Source organism: Ascaphus truei, chromosome 3 (genome assembly GCF_040206685.1).
Source record: "Ascaphus truei isolate aAscTru1 chromosome 3, aAscTru1.hap1, whole genome shotgun sequence".
In the NCBI taxonomy this organism is placed as follows: Eukaryota; Metazoa; Chordata; class Amphibia; order Anura; family Ascaphidae; genus Ascaphus; species Ascaphus truei.
Window position 1 is genome coordinate 359,637,379 of NC_134485.1, and position 12,329 is coordinate 359,649,707.

The following is a 12,329-nucleotide window of genomic DNA, read 5'->3' on the forward strand; positions in this document are numbered from 1 at the left end:
GCTATGGCTGTGTGCATATAGGATTGTGTCATCTGCATACATGTGTATTGAGGCTTCCTTACAAGCTGTGGGAAGATCATTAATGAACACTGAGAAGAGTAGGGGCCCCAGAACAGAGCCTTGCGGGACACCACAGGTGATATCCAGGGGGTTGGAGTTAGAGCCTGAGATGGACACATTTTGGGATCTTCCTGATAGGTAGGACTGAAACCAGTTTAAAGCATGTTTCCCTATTCCAGAGCTCTGGAGTTTGTTAAGCAGGATAACATGATCAACTGTGTCAAAAGCCTTTGCAAAATCTAGGAATACTGCACCAGTGAGTTGTCCCCGTTCCATTCCACACTGGATTTCATTGCAAACTTTTAGCAGGGTAGTTACGGTGGAGTGTTTGGGACGAAACCCAGACTGGAATTGGCTAGGGAAATTTGTCTTGGTGTAGAAATCGCTTAATTGGGAGTGGACACATTTTTCCATAACTTTGGATAGAATTGGGAGAAGTGAGATTGGCCTGTAGTTTGAGACAGTGTTTTTGTCCCCACTTTTGAAGATTGGGACAACTCTAGCAGTTTTCCAGGTCTTAGGGATATGGCCTGCAGACATGATAGAGTTGACTATGGACGCAATTGGTTTGGCAATGGCTGGGGCACCAAGTCGTAGGAACCTAGATTGTAGTAAGTCGGGTCCACATTGGCTGCTTAGTTTTAGTTTGAGGAGCGCTTGTGTAATCTCCTCTTCAGATACTGGGCTAAATTGAAAATTGTGGGCAGTGTTGGGAGGGGGTGGGACTGTAGGGATACTCCCAGGATTAGATTCATGTTTGGGGTTTGGGCTGCGTTTCGCTAATAAGTTAGTGGCACACCCCACAAAGTAATCATTGAATGCATTTGCAATGTCAGTGGGGTTTGTCAGAGTAATATCCCCCTTAGTGATATTACTTGGTTGTTGGTGGTTAGGAGGCTGGAATATATTGTTGATAACCTTCCAGAAGTTAGCTGGGTTTGATGTATTTTGGTGGAGATTGTCAGAGTAATATTGTGCTTTTGCATGCCTTGTTTGCCTTGTGCACATGTTCCGCATGCATCTGTAGTGATTGAGATCCTTGGTAGTGCCAGTTACTTTGTAGCTTTTCCACAAGGCATCACTGAACTGGAAGAGTGCTATAAGGTCAGTTGTAACCCATGGAAGGTGGGCCCCCCGTACCCTTATTTTGCGTAGTGGAGCATGGGTATCGCAGAGTTTAAAGAACTCGGATTGGAAATAGTCGAGCGCAGAATCAGGGTCGGGAATTAAATCGAATCTGTGCCATGGGCAGTTGGTAAGGTCATCCAGAAACTGTTGTGGGTTAAAGTTTGTAAATGTTCTAGTGAGGAGAACTTTAGGGCTTGATTGGGGCGGTTTAATTTTCCTTACACAGTACACTATTGCATGGTCACTGAAAATGTCAGGAAGGATGCCAGAGGATTGGATTCTGCTGGGGTTTGAGGAGAGAATCCAGTCTAGCAAGGAATGGTTATGCGATTTCAGGTTTATCCGTGTGGGTTGGGAAATGAGTTGTGATAGGTTAAGTGACTTGAGTTGTATCTGGATTTTGTGGTTTTTAGAGTCAAGCCAATTGAAGTTGAAATCCCCTAGAACTAGCAGCTCACTCTTCTCATTCAGAGAGGAAATGGAGCCACGAAATTGGGTGATATCAGTCAGGGATTGTAGAGGGGCTTTAGGGGAGCGGTAGATGCCAGTGAGTAAGATGGGCTTAGAAAAGGGGAGGCAGATTTTGCCAACTAGAGTTTCAAAAGAGGGTGGGCTTGGTGGGCAATTTAACAGTGTAAATTGTAAGGTGTCTGCAATATAAAATAACACCCCTCCTCCTCTCTTTGACCTATCTCTCCTAAAAATTGAGTATCCCTGAATGGCAATATGTGCATCAGGGGTTTTAAGGGATAGCCATGTTTCTGTAAGAACGATGGCTTTAGGTTTATGCATAAGGCACCATGCCCTTAGTTCATCCAGTTTGGGCAGCAGGCTCCGGATGTTTATATTGGCGACAAATAGCCCTTTTTGGAATTTAAAGGTGGAATTCTCAGGGGCATGGGACAGAGCTGAAATGGGAGGACCTGGGTTAGGTTCAATATCACCTGCTAAAGAGAGTAATAGTATGAGTAGAAATTTGGTTAGTTGTTTGCAAGTTGTAGATTTGTGGTGTTTGCCATTAGAGTGAGCAGTGGTTGGTGTGCTGGTTTTTAGAGTTCTCCACCAACATTCAGTAGATAGTGCAAGGCTTTTGAGTAGTCCAGGGTGTATGGTAATGTTGGGTGTGGGCCAGGATGGAGGAGTTTGTAGTGGATAGAGGGAGTAACATCTCCATGAGGCCAGGAGAAAGAAAAAAGTTAAAATACATAGCAGGTTCATGATGCCAGAGGTAGGCAGTGCTGCAAGGAGCTGTTGTGAGCAGAGTGAGTGTGAGCAGACTAACAGCAGGTGTGTGCCTGTTCCTTGTCAAATGTTTAGCTGTATTGCAATGGTAGAGTCAGTTCAGGGTTTCAGTGTATTGTGCAGTCAGTTTTGGGAGAGACTGCAGTAAATAAATTGTAAAGGGGTGGGGGGTTGAAATAGGCAGGTTAGCAAGCTTGGGATCATAGTGTGATCTGAATAGCTTACCGTTTGTTCTCATGAGTTAAAGAGTGTTCAGTAGATCCAGTCCCCAGTCACCTCTAGTCAAACTGTAGTCTAACTGTATTTATCACTTAAAAGCTCACTTTAAATGCCTCACTGCCTAATGCAGTTCCTGCCCAATGCAGCAAAGGTGTTGGTATTATACAGAAAAAACAGTCACATGACCCTCCCCCTCCCCAATCAGTCAGCTTGTTCCATTTGGTCAATTAACAGCACAGAGTTAAGAGGAAAAAAAAAAACTTTTTACATTCAAACATACTAACTTATATCAATTCTATAAGGCCACAGTCAGTCTTTTACACAGGATTTGCACAGCATCAGGAACATACTTATATCAATTCTACAAGGCCACAGTCAGGCTTTTACACAGGATTTGCACAGCATCAGGAACATACTTATATCAATTCTACAAGGCCACAGTCAGGCTTTTACACAGGATTTGCAAAGCATCAGGAACATACCTGTGAAGAGAATGCAATTAGATCCATGTCATATCAGCTGAGGTTATTGGTCATTGCATGCAAAAAGTGAGTATATTAACTGTAGTCTAACTGTATTTATCACTGAAAAGCTCACTTTAAATGCCTCACTGCCTAATGCAGTTCCAATACACAAACCACCCCCTTTACCCCCAATAACCCCCTTAACACATGCAGTACAGTAATGGGCAAAATAACTATTATCCAGATATGGATAATAGAGAATTTGCCCATTTAAAATAAAACATCAGCCAGAATAAAGTAAATACAACTTGCACTTACCTCTGCCAGGATGAAGGCTGACCTCATCCTTATCACCATCCTTGGCCTCCGTTGTCAGCAACAAACAGCAAAAGTACAAAAAAAATACAATCTAATGGCCCCTAACCCCTTAATCACCTCAGCAGTTAGTAACCACTATAGTAATTAAGGGGTTAACCCACCCCCACTACCCACCCAGGAGGCCTAACCACCCACCATGGGGACACTACCCCCATTACCCATTGATTGGCACAGTGTTAAAGCATGCCCATAGATTAGCACTATGAGTCAATGGGCCAGCTAAAAAAATAAACAACTACCAGCAAAATGAAATTTTATCAAAACAGTCACCAAAAAGAAACAATAAAAAAGTAAACACCAACAAAATACAGAAATACATAACAAATTCCAAAGAAACTCCGGAATTAAAAAGCAAAACACCAAAAGAAAACATAAATGAATAAAAGAAAACACCAAATAAACAACATTATTAAAAAGCTAAACACAAAAAAATAAGCAAGAATTATAAAATTTGCTAAAAAATGCATTGCTTGTTACTGTTTTAATCCATACCCTAAAGGGGCATAGATAAATACATTGGCAATCAATGGGCAGTTAATTTAAACCCAGAGACAGAACATGAAACACAGACAGAGCTCAGTGCACATCCAGTGAAACTTATACACGGTACAGTGCCTAAATATATATGTATAGATATCTATTAAATAAAATGGTCTTTTAGTTTAACAATTTAGCCAAAGTGTTGTAAGCCCCTGAGCCACTACACGGCAGACCACATCTCAAGGGTCCCTAACACTAATATAAATTCTTAGTAACCTGTGCATTACCAGGAAGAATGATTTATAATAAATCTGTCAAAATTAGTTGCATAGTTCTAAGTCTGATTGAAGCTTTTATTAACCTGTACATTACCAGGAAAAGCACTCTGTATTAGATTTGTCACAATCATACTGCAAGCAAGCAAGTTCCCCTGAGAGTGGGAGATGCTATGGAGTGAGCTTTTAACCATTTAAATGTGGGAGGGGGTGAGCTTCAATTAGGTAGGAGGTTGCCACCCTCCAATCAGCTAAGACCAGCTGAACAAGAATTGTAAAACATACAGGACACCTACAAGCTCATATTGAACCCCCAAAATAACCACAACATATATATAAGCATTCATGTGTCACAGAGGACTGCTACTGAGCATGGCAATATATATTTAAAACCAGAGACAGAACATGAAACACAGACAGAGCTCAGAGCACATCCAGTGAAACTTATACACTGTACAGTGCCTAAATATATATGTATAGATATGTATTAAATAAAATGGTCTTTTAGTTTAACATTTTGGCCAAAGTAGCACTCCTCTGTGACACTTATATGCTTATATATATGTTGTGGTTATTTTGGGGGTTCAATATGAGCTTGAAGGTGTCCTGTATGTTTTACAATTCTTGTTCAGCTGGTCTTAGCTGATTGGAGGGTGGCAACCTCCTACCTAATTGAAGCTCACCCCCTCCCACATTTAAATGGTTAAAAGCTCACTCCATAGCATCTCCCACTCTCAGGGGAACTTGCTTGCTTGCAGTATGATTGTGACAAATCTAATACAGAGTGCTTTTCCTGGTAATGTACAGGTTAATAAAAGCTTCAATCAGACTTAGAACTATGCAACTAATTTTGACAGATTTATTATAAATCATTCTTCCTGGTAATGCACAGGTTACTAAGAATTTATATTAGTGTTAGGGACCCTTGAGATGTGGTCTGCCGTGTAGTGGCTCAGGGGCTTGCAACACTTTGGCCAAAATGTTAAACTAAAAGACCATTTTATTTAATAGATATCTATACATATATATTTAGGCACTGTACCGTGTATAAGTTTCACTGGATGTGCACTGAGCTCTGTCTGTGTTTCATGTTCTGTCTCTGGTTTTAAATATATATATTGCCATGCTCATTAGCACTCCTCTGTGACACTTATATGCTTATATATATATGTTGTGGTTATTTTGGGGGTTCAATAAGAGCTTGTACTGCACCGACACACTTTATTCGAGCAAATACCCGGTATGTACCTGGCAGATACCTGGAATGCGCCGCTCCTAACCTCTGACAAGCCCCGTTGCATTTGCCTTCCCAGCCTGGGTTCATGCCTGGCTGATGGGCGGCTGATCTGTTAAATGATAATGATTAGGATTTAATAGGCTGCAATGCTTCGCGTGTCTACCAGATGGCATAAATTCATGAATTGTAATGCAGTTTATATATATATACTGTGCAGTATTGCAGCCAGCGGGAATAAAATGCTTCAATCCCTGCTTGGAAAATAACTCAATGCACTCGGGCAGAAAACAGTCACAAACCTCAATACACCCGGGTATACCCGAATTCGTGGGACTAGCCAAGCTCGAATAAAGTGTGTCGCCAGTGTAGGTGTCCTGTATTCAATCAATGGGCAGGCAATGAAAAATATACAATTGTAAAAATACAATGAAAATACCTGAATACTTAAAAGAATATACATTCAGTTGTTTTTCATACATTTAGATATTTTCACTCTCTGATTCTGGGGTTTCAGGAAGCTCTTGACCAAAGAAGCAATGATCCTCAACAGCCACAGTCCTCCGGTGCACAGCCACCAGCTACCTGCCCCAACTTGAATACCTGCCTCCATCTAATTATATGTCTCCATCTGGCTACCTATACCAATATCATTATCAGCAAGGACCAAACAACTCCACCAACGAGATGAACCTGTATCCCAACTACATAATCAACTTGAGCATGCACGCACATGACACCCCTGGCATCAACAGTGGGTCACTACCACCCAGTTGGCAACTTTTATAATCAAGGTAAATATACTGTAACTGTCATTCCCAATGACATGCATACTGTATGCGTGCCATAACCGTAGATGCATTAACGCATGCGCACATTAGTGTGCATTCATGCATGTGCACACATTCACATTTTAACGCATGCGTACTGTACTTAAAGCAGTTCCTTGTTTATCATTGTTTATTCATACTGTAGTGTATAGTACAGAAAATAATTTCAAAATTATTTTGCAGAAATGAAAGCGTCAAATTGACAGCCAGAAGAAGATGTCGATGGAAGTCTAAAACCATTACCATCAGGACACTTTTATACTACTGTATATCATATTATATTTATTACTTTAATTTTTTACTTTAATACTACCAGCATTTGTTATAACAATACATAATAAAAATAAAAAGGGGAGAATTGTTTTGTGCATATAGATAAATCATATACCTAATAATTAACTAACACAAAAGGGGAATTTCACTGAATGAAAGGGTGCCAACCAACACTGCATTGCAAATGCTACTGTATGCACGTTTGTTTAATATTTTTGTAATTTCAATTTCTATGTAGCCCCTTTATGCCCACCCTAAGTGAAATCTGATCTGCTACTAGTGTCTTTGCTATGATATGTTGCATACCTGTCAGGTAACAGGAGGGCTGAGAAGGTCTGCAATGATGTGGGGATTATCAGGTAAGGTTTATAGGGTATCATTGTTCATTGGCAGTGCCTCCAGTCAGCGAGGATCATCTGTGATAGTAGGATGGTCCATGCTGACACCTTTCCATATCCAAAGACAGTGAATCACCCTTGCATAGGGTTCCATGGTATTTATTGAATTTGTTAAGTTCTTACAGCAGGCACATCTCATTCTTGCTTTCCATAGAAGGTCACTTTAACGCTTGAGGCCCATCTGTTTCCTTTTGCATGGTGCTCCTTCTGCATCCCCTTATTGGACCAGGGAAGTTGTTGCTAACTCCACAGGGGGGAATAAAGAGACGCACCCACTTCTGGGAGAGAGCCAGTATATATACCCTGGGGTTGGGATTGTAACCCTGCCACATAACAGGGTAGGTATGATACTGACAGGTGTCATATCTGCACATGTGACCCAGCCAGTACCTCCCCCAGGCTGACACTCACTGGCTGTTGCTATGCCGCCCTTGGATACACTAATGCATCCAAAACTGCAATAGCACACTAGGCCTTCAGAGAAATTAACCCTTCCAGTGCCTGACCCTAGCAGGACTTATACTGTTAGGAACCAGAGGAAAATTTAGCAGCCAGAGGCTAGGCTACATCTAAATGTTTTTATTTAACGATTGTTGGACAGTCCCAAAGTGTGTCTGGACGTCGTCTCAACTCCTCGAGAATGGTGGCAGATTGCACGATTAGTCCATCTCAGGTTGTGCATCTCATCAGGACACTGGGTCACATGTGCAGTTATGACACCTGTCAGTATCATACCTACCCCTGTTATGGGGCAAGGTTACAAGCCCAACACCAGGGTATATATACTGGCTCTCTCCCAGAAGTGGGTGCGTCTCTTTATTCCCCCCTGTGGAGTTATCAACAACTTCCCTGTTCCAATAAGGGGATGCAGGAGGAGCACCATGCAGAAGGAAAAAGATGGGCCTCAAGCGTTAAAGTGACCTTCTAGGGAAAGCAAGAATGGGATGTGCCTGCTGTAAGAACTTAACAAATTCAATAAATACCATGGAATTGTAGCAGGGGGCCTCCGGAGCAGAACCTTGTTGATTTGAGGTCCAGCTTCCCAAGATACTGGCCCTGTTATGGGGTGCCGGTATCTCCTATGCATGTAAATGTCTTGCGTCACGTGATCGGGACATTTCAATGCATAGGAGATACTGGCACCCATAACGGGGCCTGCATCTCAGGAAGTAGGGGGTCCCCGGACCTGAAATCAATGTGGTTCAGCTCCGGAGACCCTCTGCTACATTACTGTAATATTTCAAATGAAATAAAATCCCCACGATTGCCTGAGAGAGGCGTGCAAAAAAAACACAAAAAGGGAAAAACACAATTAATAAAGATAATAACCTTTATAATAAACTTAAAAATACATACTAAAAATCGTTAACATAAAATAAGGGTTCACATGAACCCACACTTCCACAATTGCAGAGTACTAGCAAAGATACCCTGAATCAAACCCCCTAGGTCTAGTGGTGTTGAAAAGTCCTGGGATAGGCTGGATATTACAACAGCTTACATTGATTTCAAACAGGGACCGCACTCCATGCAAAGTAGGGGAAAACACTGCAGTCTCTCGAGCTCCCATCATCACGGCCGCTCTCTGCTGCGTGATGACATCACCTCTACGCGTTTCACATCATATGACGCTTCTTCAGGAGGTATGACTAACCACTCCCATATCTGCTCTTAAATAGCAAGACGGACAATTCCTCTGCCAATGGGAGTTGCCATAGGTGTGTTACAAATCAGTGTTAGCTTTGTCTGAGGTAGGGTTCTGCAAGTCCTTGTGCAGGATTTCTCTCCACATCGGTTCAGGGTCCAGTACCATGCTGGCCAGAAAGATCCCCATAACGGGGCATGCATCTCAGGAAGTAGGGGGTCCCCGGACCTGAAATCAATGCGGTTCAGCTCTATACACACACACACACACACACACACACAGCAGCTCAACACACAACACAGCACCTCTACACACACACACTAAATGCTGCTAGACACAAACTCTGCTGCTGCTGCTGCTGCTGCTGCTGCTGCTGCTGCTGCTGCTACACACACATGCAACACAACAGCACCCCCCCACACACACATACAAACAGTGCTGCTGCTACGCCCATAAACACTGCTGCTGCCACACACACAAACACTAGACAGAAACTGCAGCCACAAACAAACTGCAGACAGCCACTTACTTACTTTGCAGCTACACAAACACTCTCTCCCTCCCCAATTCAACTGAATTGGTTAGCTCTGTTCACGGAGGGAGGGGGAGGAGTCACTGCCTGGCTGCTACTTCCTGACCAATCCCCAGCCATGTCTCAGAGCTGTTCCTGCCTCTTGACAAATCCCTTGCCATGTCTCAGAGCTGTTCTGAAAGCTGATGGGCTAGAAATAAACACATTGGAAATAAACACATTGCAAGCTGCAAAAATTCCGGGCATTACTGAATGAATAATGCCCGGAATTGTAACCAATCAGAGAGCAAGGATTTCAATAATGAATGGAATTGTACTGCTTTAGCCTATAATAGGGCATATTTCTAAGCTTTCATACATGTTTACCTGGGAACAAGAGTTGGACATGAGTTTTCTACTAGAGGACTAGAAAGCTATCTCCTCAGGTACAGTATATCTAAAAGTTAAATTTGTACAAATATAAAAGAAAATAGATATAAAGTTATTTTTTGTTCCTCCAATAGATAGAGGATGTTGAGAAGTCGGAATACTGTCTCATATCTGGTGGCAGTGCCCTAAAATCTCTAAAACTTGGTCTCAGAATTTTGATGTTTGTTGTTTGGGCAATGTCTAAGGATCCATTCACGGCATTATTAAATTAAAGAGTTCAGGAAATGCCCAAATCGTCCCAAATATGGACGTCACAGGTATTATTGGCCACTGTGGCACTATTGTGAACTATTGGAAACAAGTGGGTCGTCCTCCTGTATCTATGATTTTACATAAGTGGCTTACCTTTTGGAATGTCTCATGAGCTTACTGAATGGAACTTGTGATACATTTAATAGGATTTGGCTTCCCTGAAAGAATTTGCAATATGCTTTTGCATGAATCTAAATGTAATTTTACTATACAGGTTATACCTATTTCTCTGCAACACCCAGGCACATGTATCTCTGAATTGCCTTGTACAGTACAGAACTATGCAATGACTCGTATTTGCATATAAAATTTGCCTTGTTTCCCTCTCCTCCTCTCCATTACCCCCATTTTATTTTCTGCACCCCTCTCCATTTCTATACCTTACTTTGAAAATGCTCTAAATAAACAGTTATATGTATGTGTGTGGGTGTGTGTATACAGTAGTCAAAAACCAATTACATCTCAGTAAATATGGTTCAATTTGAAAGCAAAACAAATGTGAATGTATGTATTATCCAGGGATAGTGTATTTTGGATGAGAACAGCTGCTTCTTCATTTTGTGGGAAATGTGCATGGAGATCCTCAGTAAATAATAGCTGATGAATACATGTGTGTGTGTGTGTGTGTGCGTGTGTGTGTGTGTGTGTGTATGTGTGTTGTTTAATGTTTATTATTGTGATGCACAAGCATTTGATGAACTGGATAGGATGTATCATTTCTCTAGGGCTGCCAATAAAAAATAAAAACATTTTGCTCACTGCAGAATGTTTATTCCATCTGTCCACTCTAATTTATAGTTATCCTCAAGGCAAATAAGCTGTCCTTCCCCATTACCTTTTTAGACATTGTATTCCTAACAATTCCTTCAAGAATTTCTCACTAATTGTCTTTCCTTTAGAACGTTTTCATTGTTTGCACTTATGAATGTTGAGAAACAGTTTGTATCTAATGCTGACCAATAAAAATAAAAAATGAGCAAAAGAGAAATGAAAATTACAGCTAAATAAAGCAATAAAAAGCTGTTCGGCGCAGGGACTTCTTTTCCTATTGTTTTACGTCTGAAGCACGTATTCCCATTGTGTTATAATATTAGCTCACATGTATTGTAAAGCGTTATGTGCCTGGATGGTGCTATATAAATAAAGATATAATACATACATTAAACAGTATAGGAGCAGCACAACATAAACAATAAAACACAAAATGGAATAACTGCTTTTAAAATATAGTAATCTGAATTATGTTTTAAAGCACAGAGGGTTAGATCCTCAGAGGTCCGTTAAATCCCGTCTACTAATGTGAGGTCACCTAATTAGGTAACAGACATTTGTTTTTCTCCATTTAACAGGCATCCTCAAAGCTAATGAGATACAAAAACAATGTCCATTAGTAAAAGGACAATCATTAGGTTACCTGTATGAATGGGGATTATTCTTGCACTGCACACTCATATTGGAGAAAAGTATATTGTGTGTTTCAATTAGCTAGTTAGTGACGCATTATGCATTTGCGTTATGTAACATAACGCTCATGAGCATGTTGCAATTTCAAATAAATTCAAATTACAAACTGAATAACTCAGGCATATCACCTAAACAGCTCAATTGTTGATATGGCTGTATAGGTATCCACATCTTCTGCTGTAACTGCCCCAGTGTCTAATGAAGCATAGATTCGCTGTTCAAATTCAGAGCTGAAGATCCTCATCAGAGGAGTGGTTGACAACCACTGGAAACTTTTATGGGCTTTGTGCTCACTCACAAGTACCACAGAAAAGCAGCATATTTGGAGCAACATTCTCCACTAAATTAATGCCCTACAGAACATTGTCCGTTCAGTGAATATGCTGCAAAATCATTGGGCAGACAGCAAGCGCAAGCTGGCTGACCATGCTGCCCAGATGAGGAAGACAGAAGAGGTACCACCTGCTATCCTGCATTGCACCACTATAGAGAAGCAGCTGAGGGAGGTGAATTGTAATTACACTAATAGCATGTTTTCTTGGACTGGGGGACATGGAGGAGCTGCAAAGACCTGGTAATGAACATTCAGTACATACTGTATATTATACATATAGCCTAGTCCCCCTGGTTCCCTGTTTGTCCCCTTACCTTTCTATAGGAGTATAGCACAGCAGTGGAACTACAAGTCTCAGCAGCCTCAGGGGCTGCAGGACCATTTCCAGGCAACCAATAGGGCTGAGAAATGTATGGCCGTTAGAATTCTGACATTTGAGATTCTGACAGTTAAGGGGACTGGAGTTGGAAGCTGGATACCGAAGGGGTAGGGTGTGAGTGTGCAGGTGCCTGTGGCATCTGCACCAAGCCAGAGACCCCTGATAGGCCCCAGCTAGGCCCAACTCCTCTCAGTTTGTGGCTGTTACAGGGACAGACCTATAGATAGGGAAACTGCCCATGTAGCTTGAAGTGGGGGTCACAGATAGGACACAACGGCATCCTGGCTCTTGGTGGTCTGGACCAGACCACCCC

The 12,329-nt window shown here is 41.7% G+C and overlaps 1 protein-coding gene across 1 annotated transcript in view; it reads left to right on the forward strand.

Annotated features, from left to right (window-relative positions):
• The window catches only part of LOC142490768 (uncharacterized), a 38,401-nt gene extending 26,274 nt beyond the window's left edge, over positions 1-12,127 (forward strand). The window contains exons 4-5 of the mRNA XM_075593185.1: positions 11,679-11,877; positions 11,962-12,127. Coding sequence (XP_075449300.1) covers positions 11,679-11,877; positions 11,962-12,127 — 365 coding nt within the window. The remainder of the gene's footprint in view (positions 1-11,678; positions 11,878-11,961) is intronic.
• Positions 12,128-12,329: the final 202 nt, after the last annotated feature.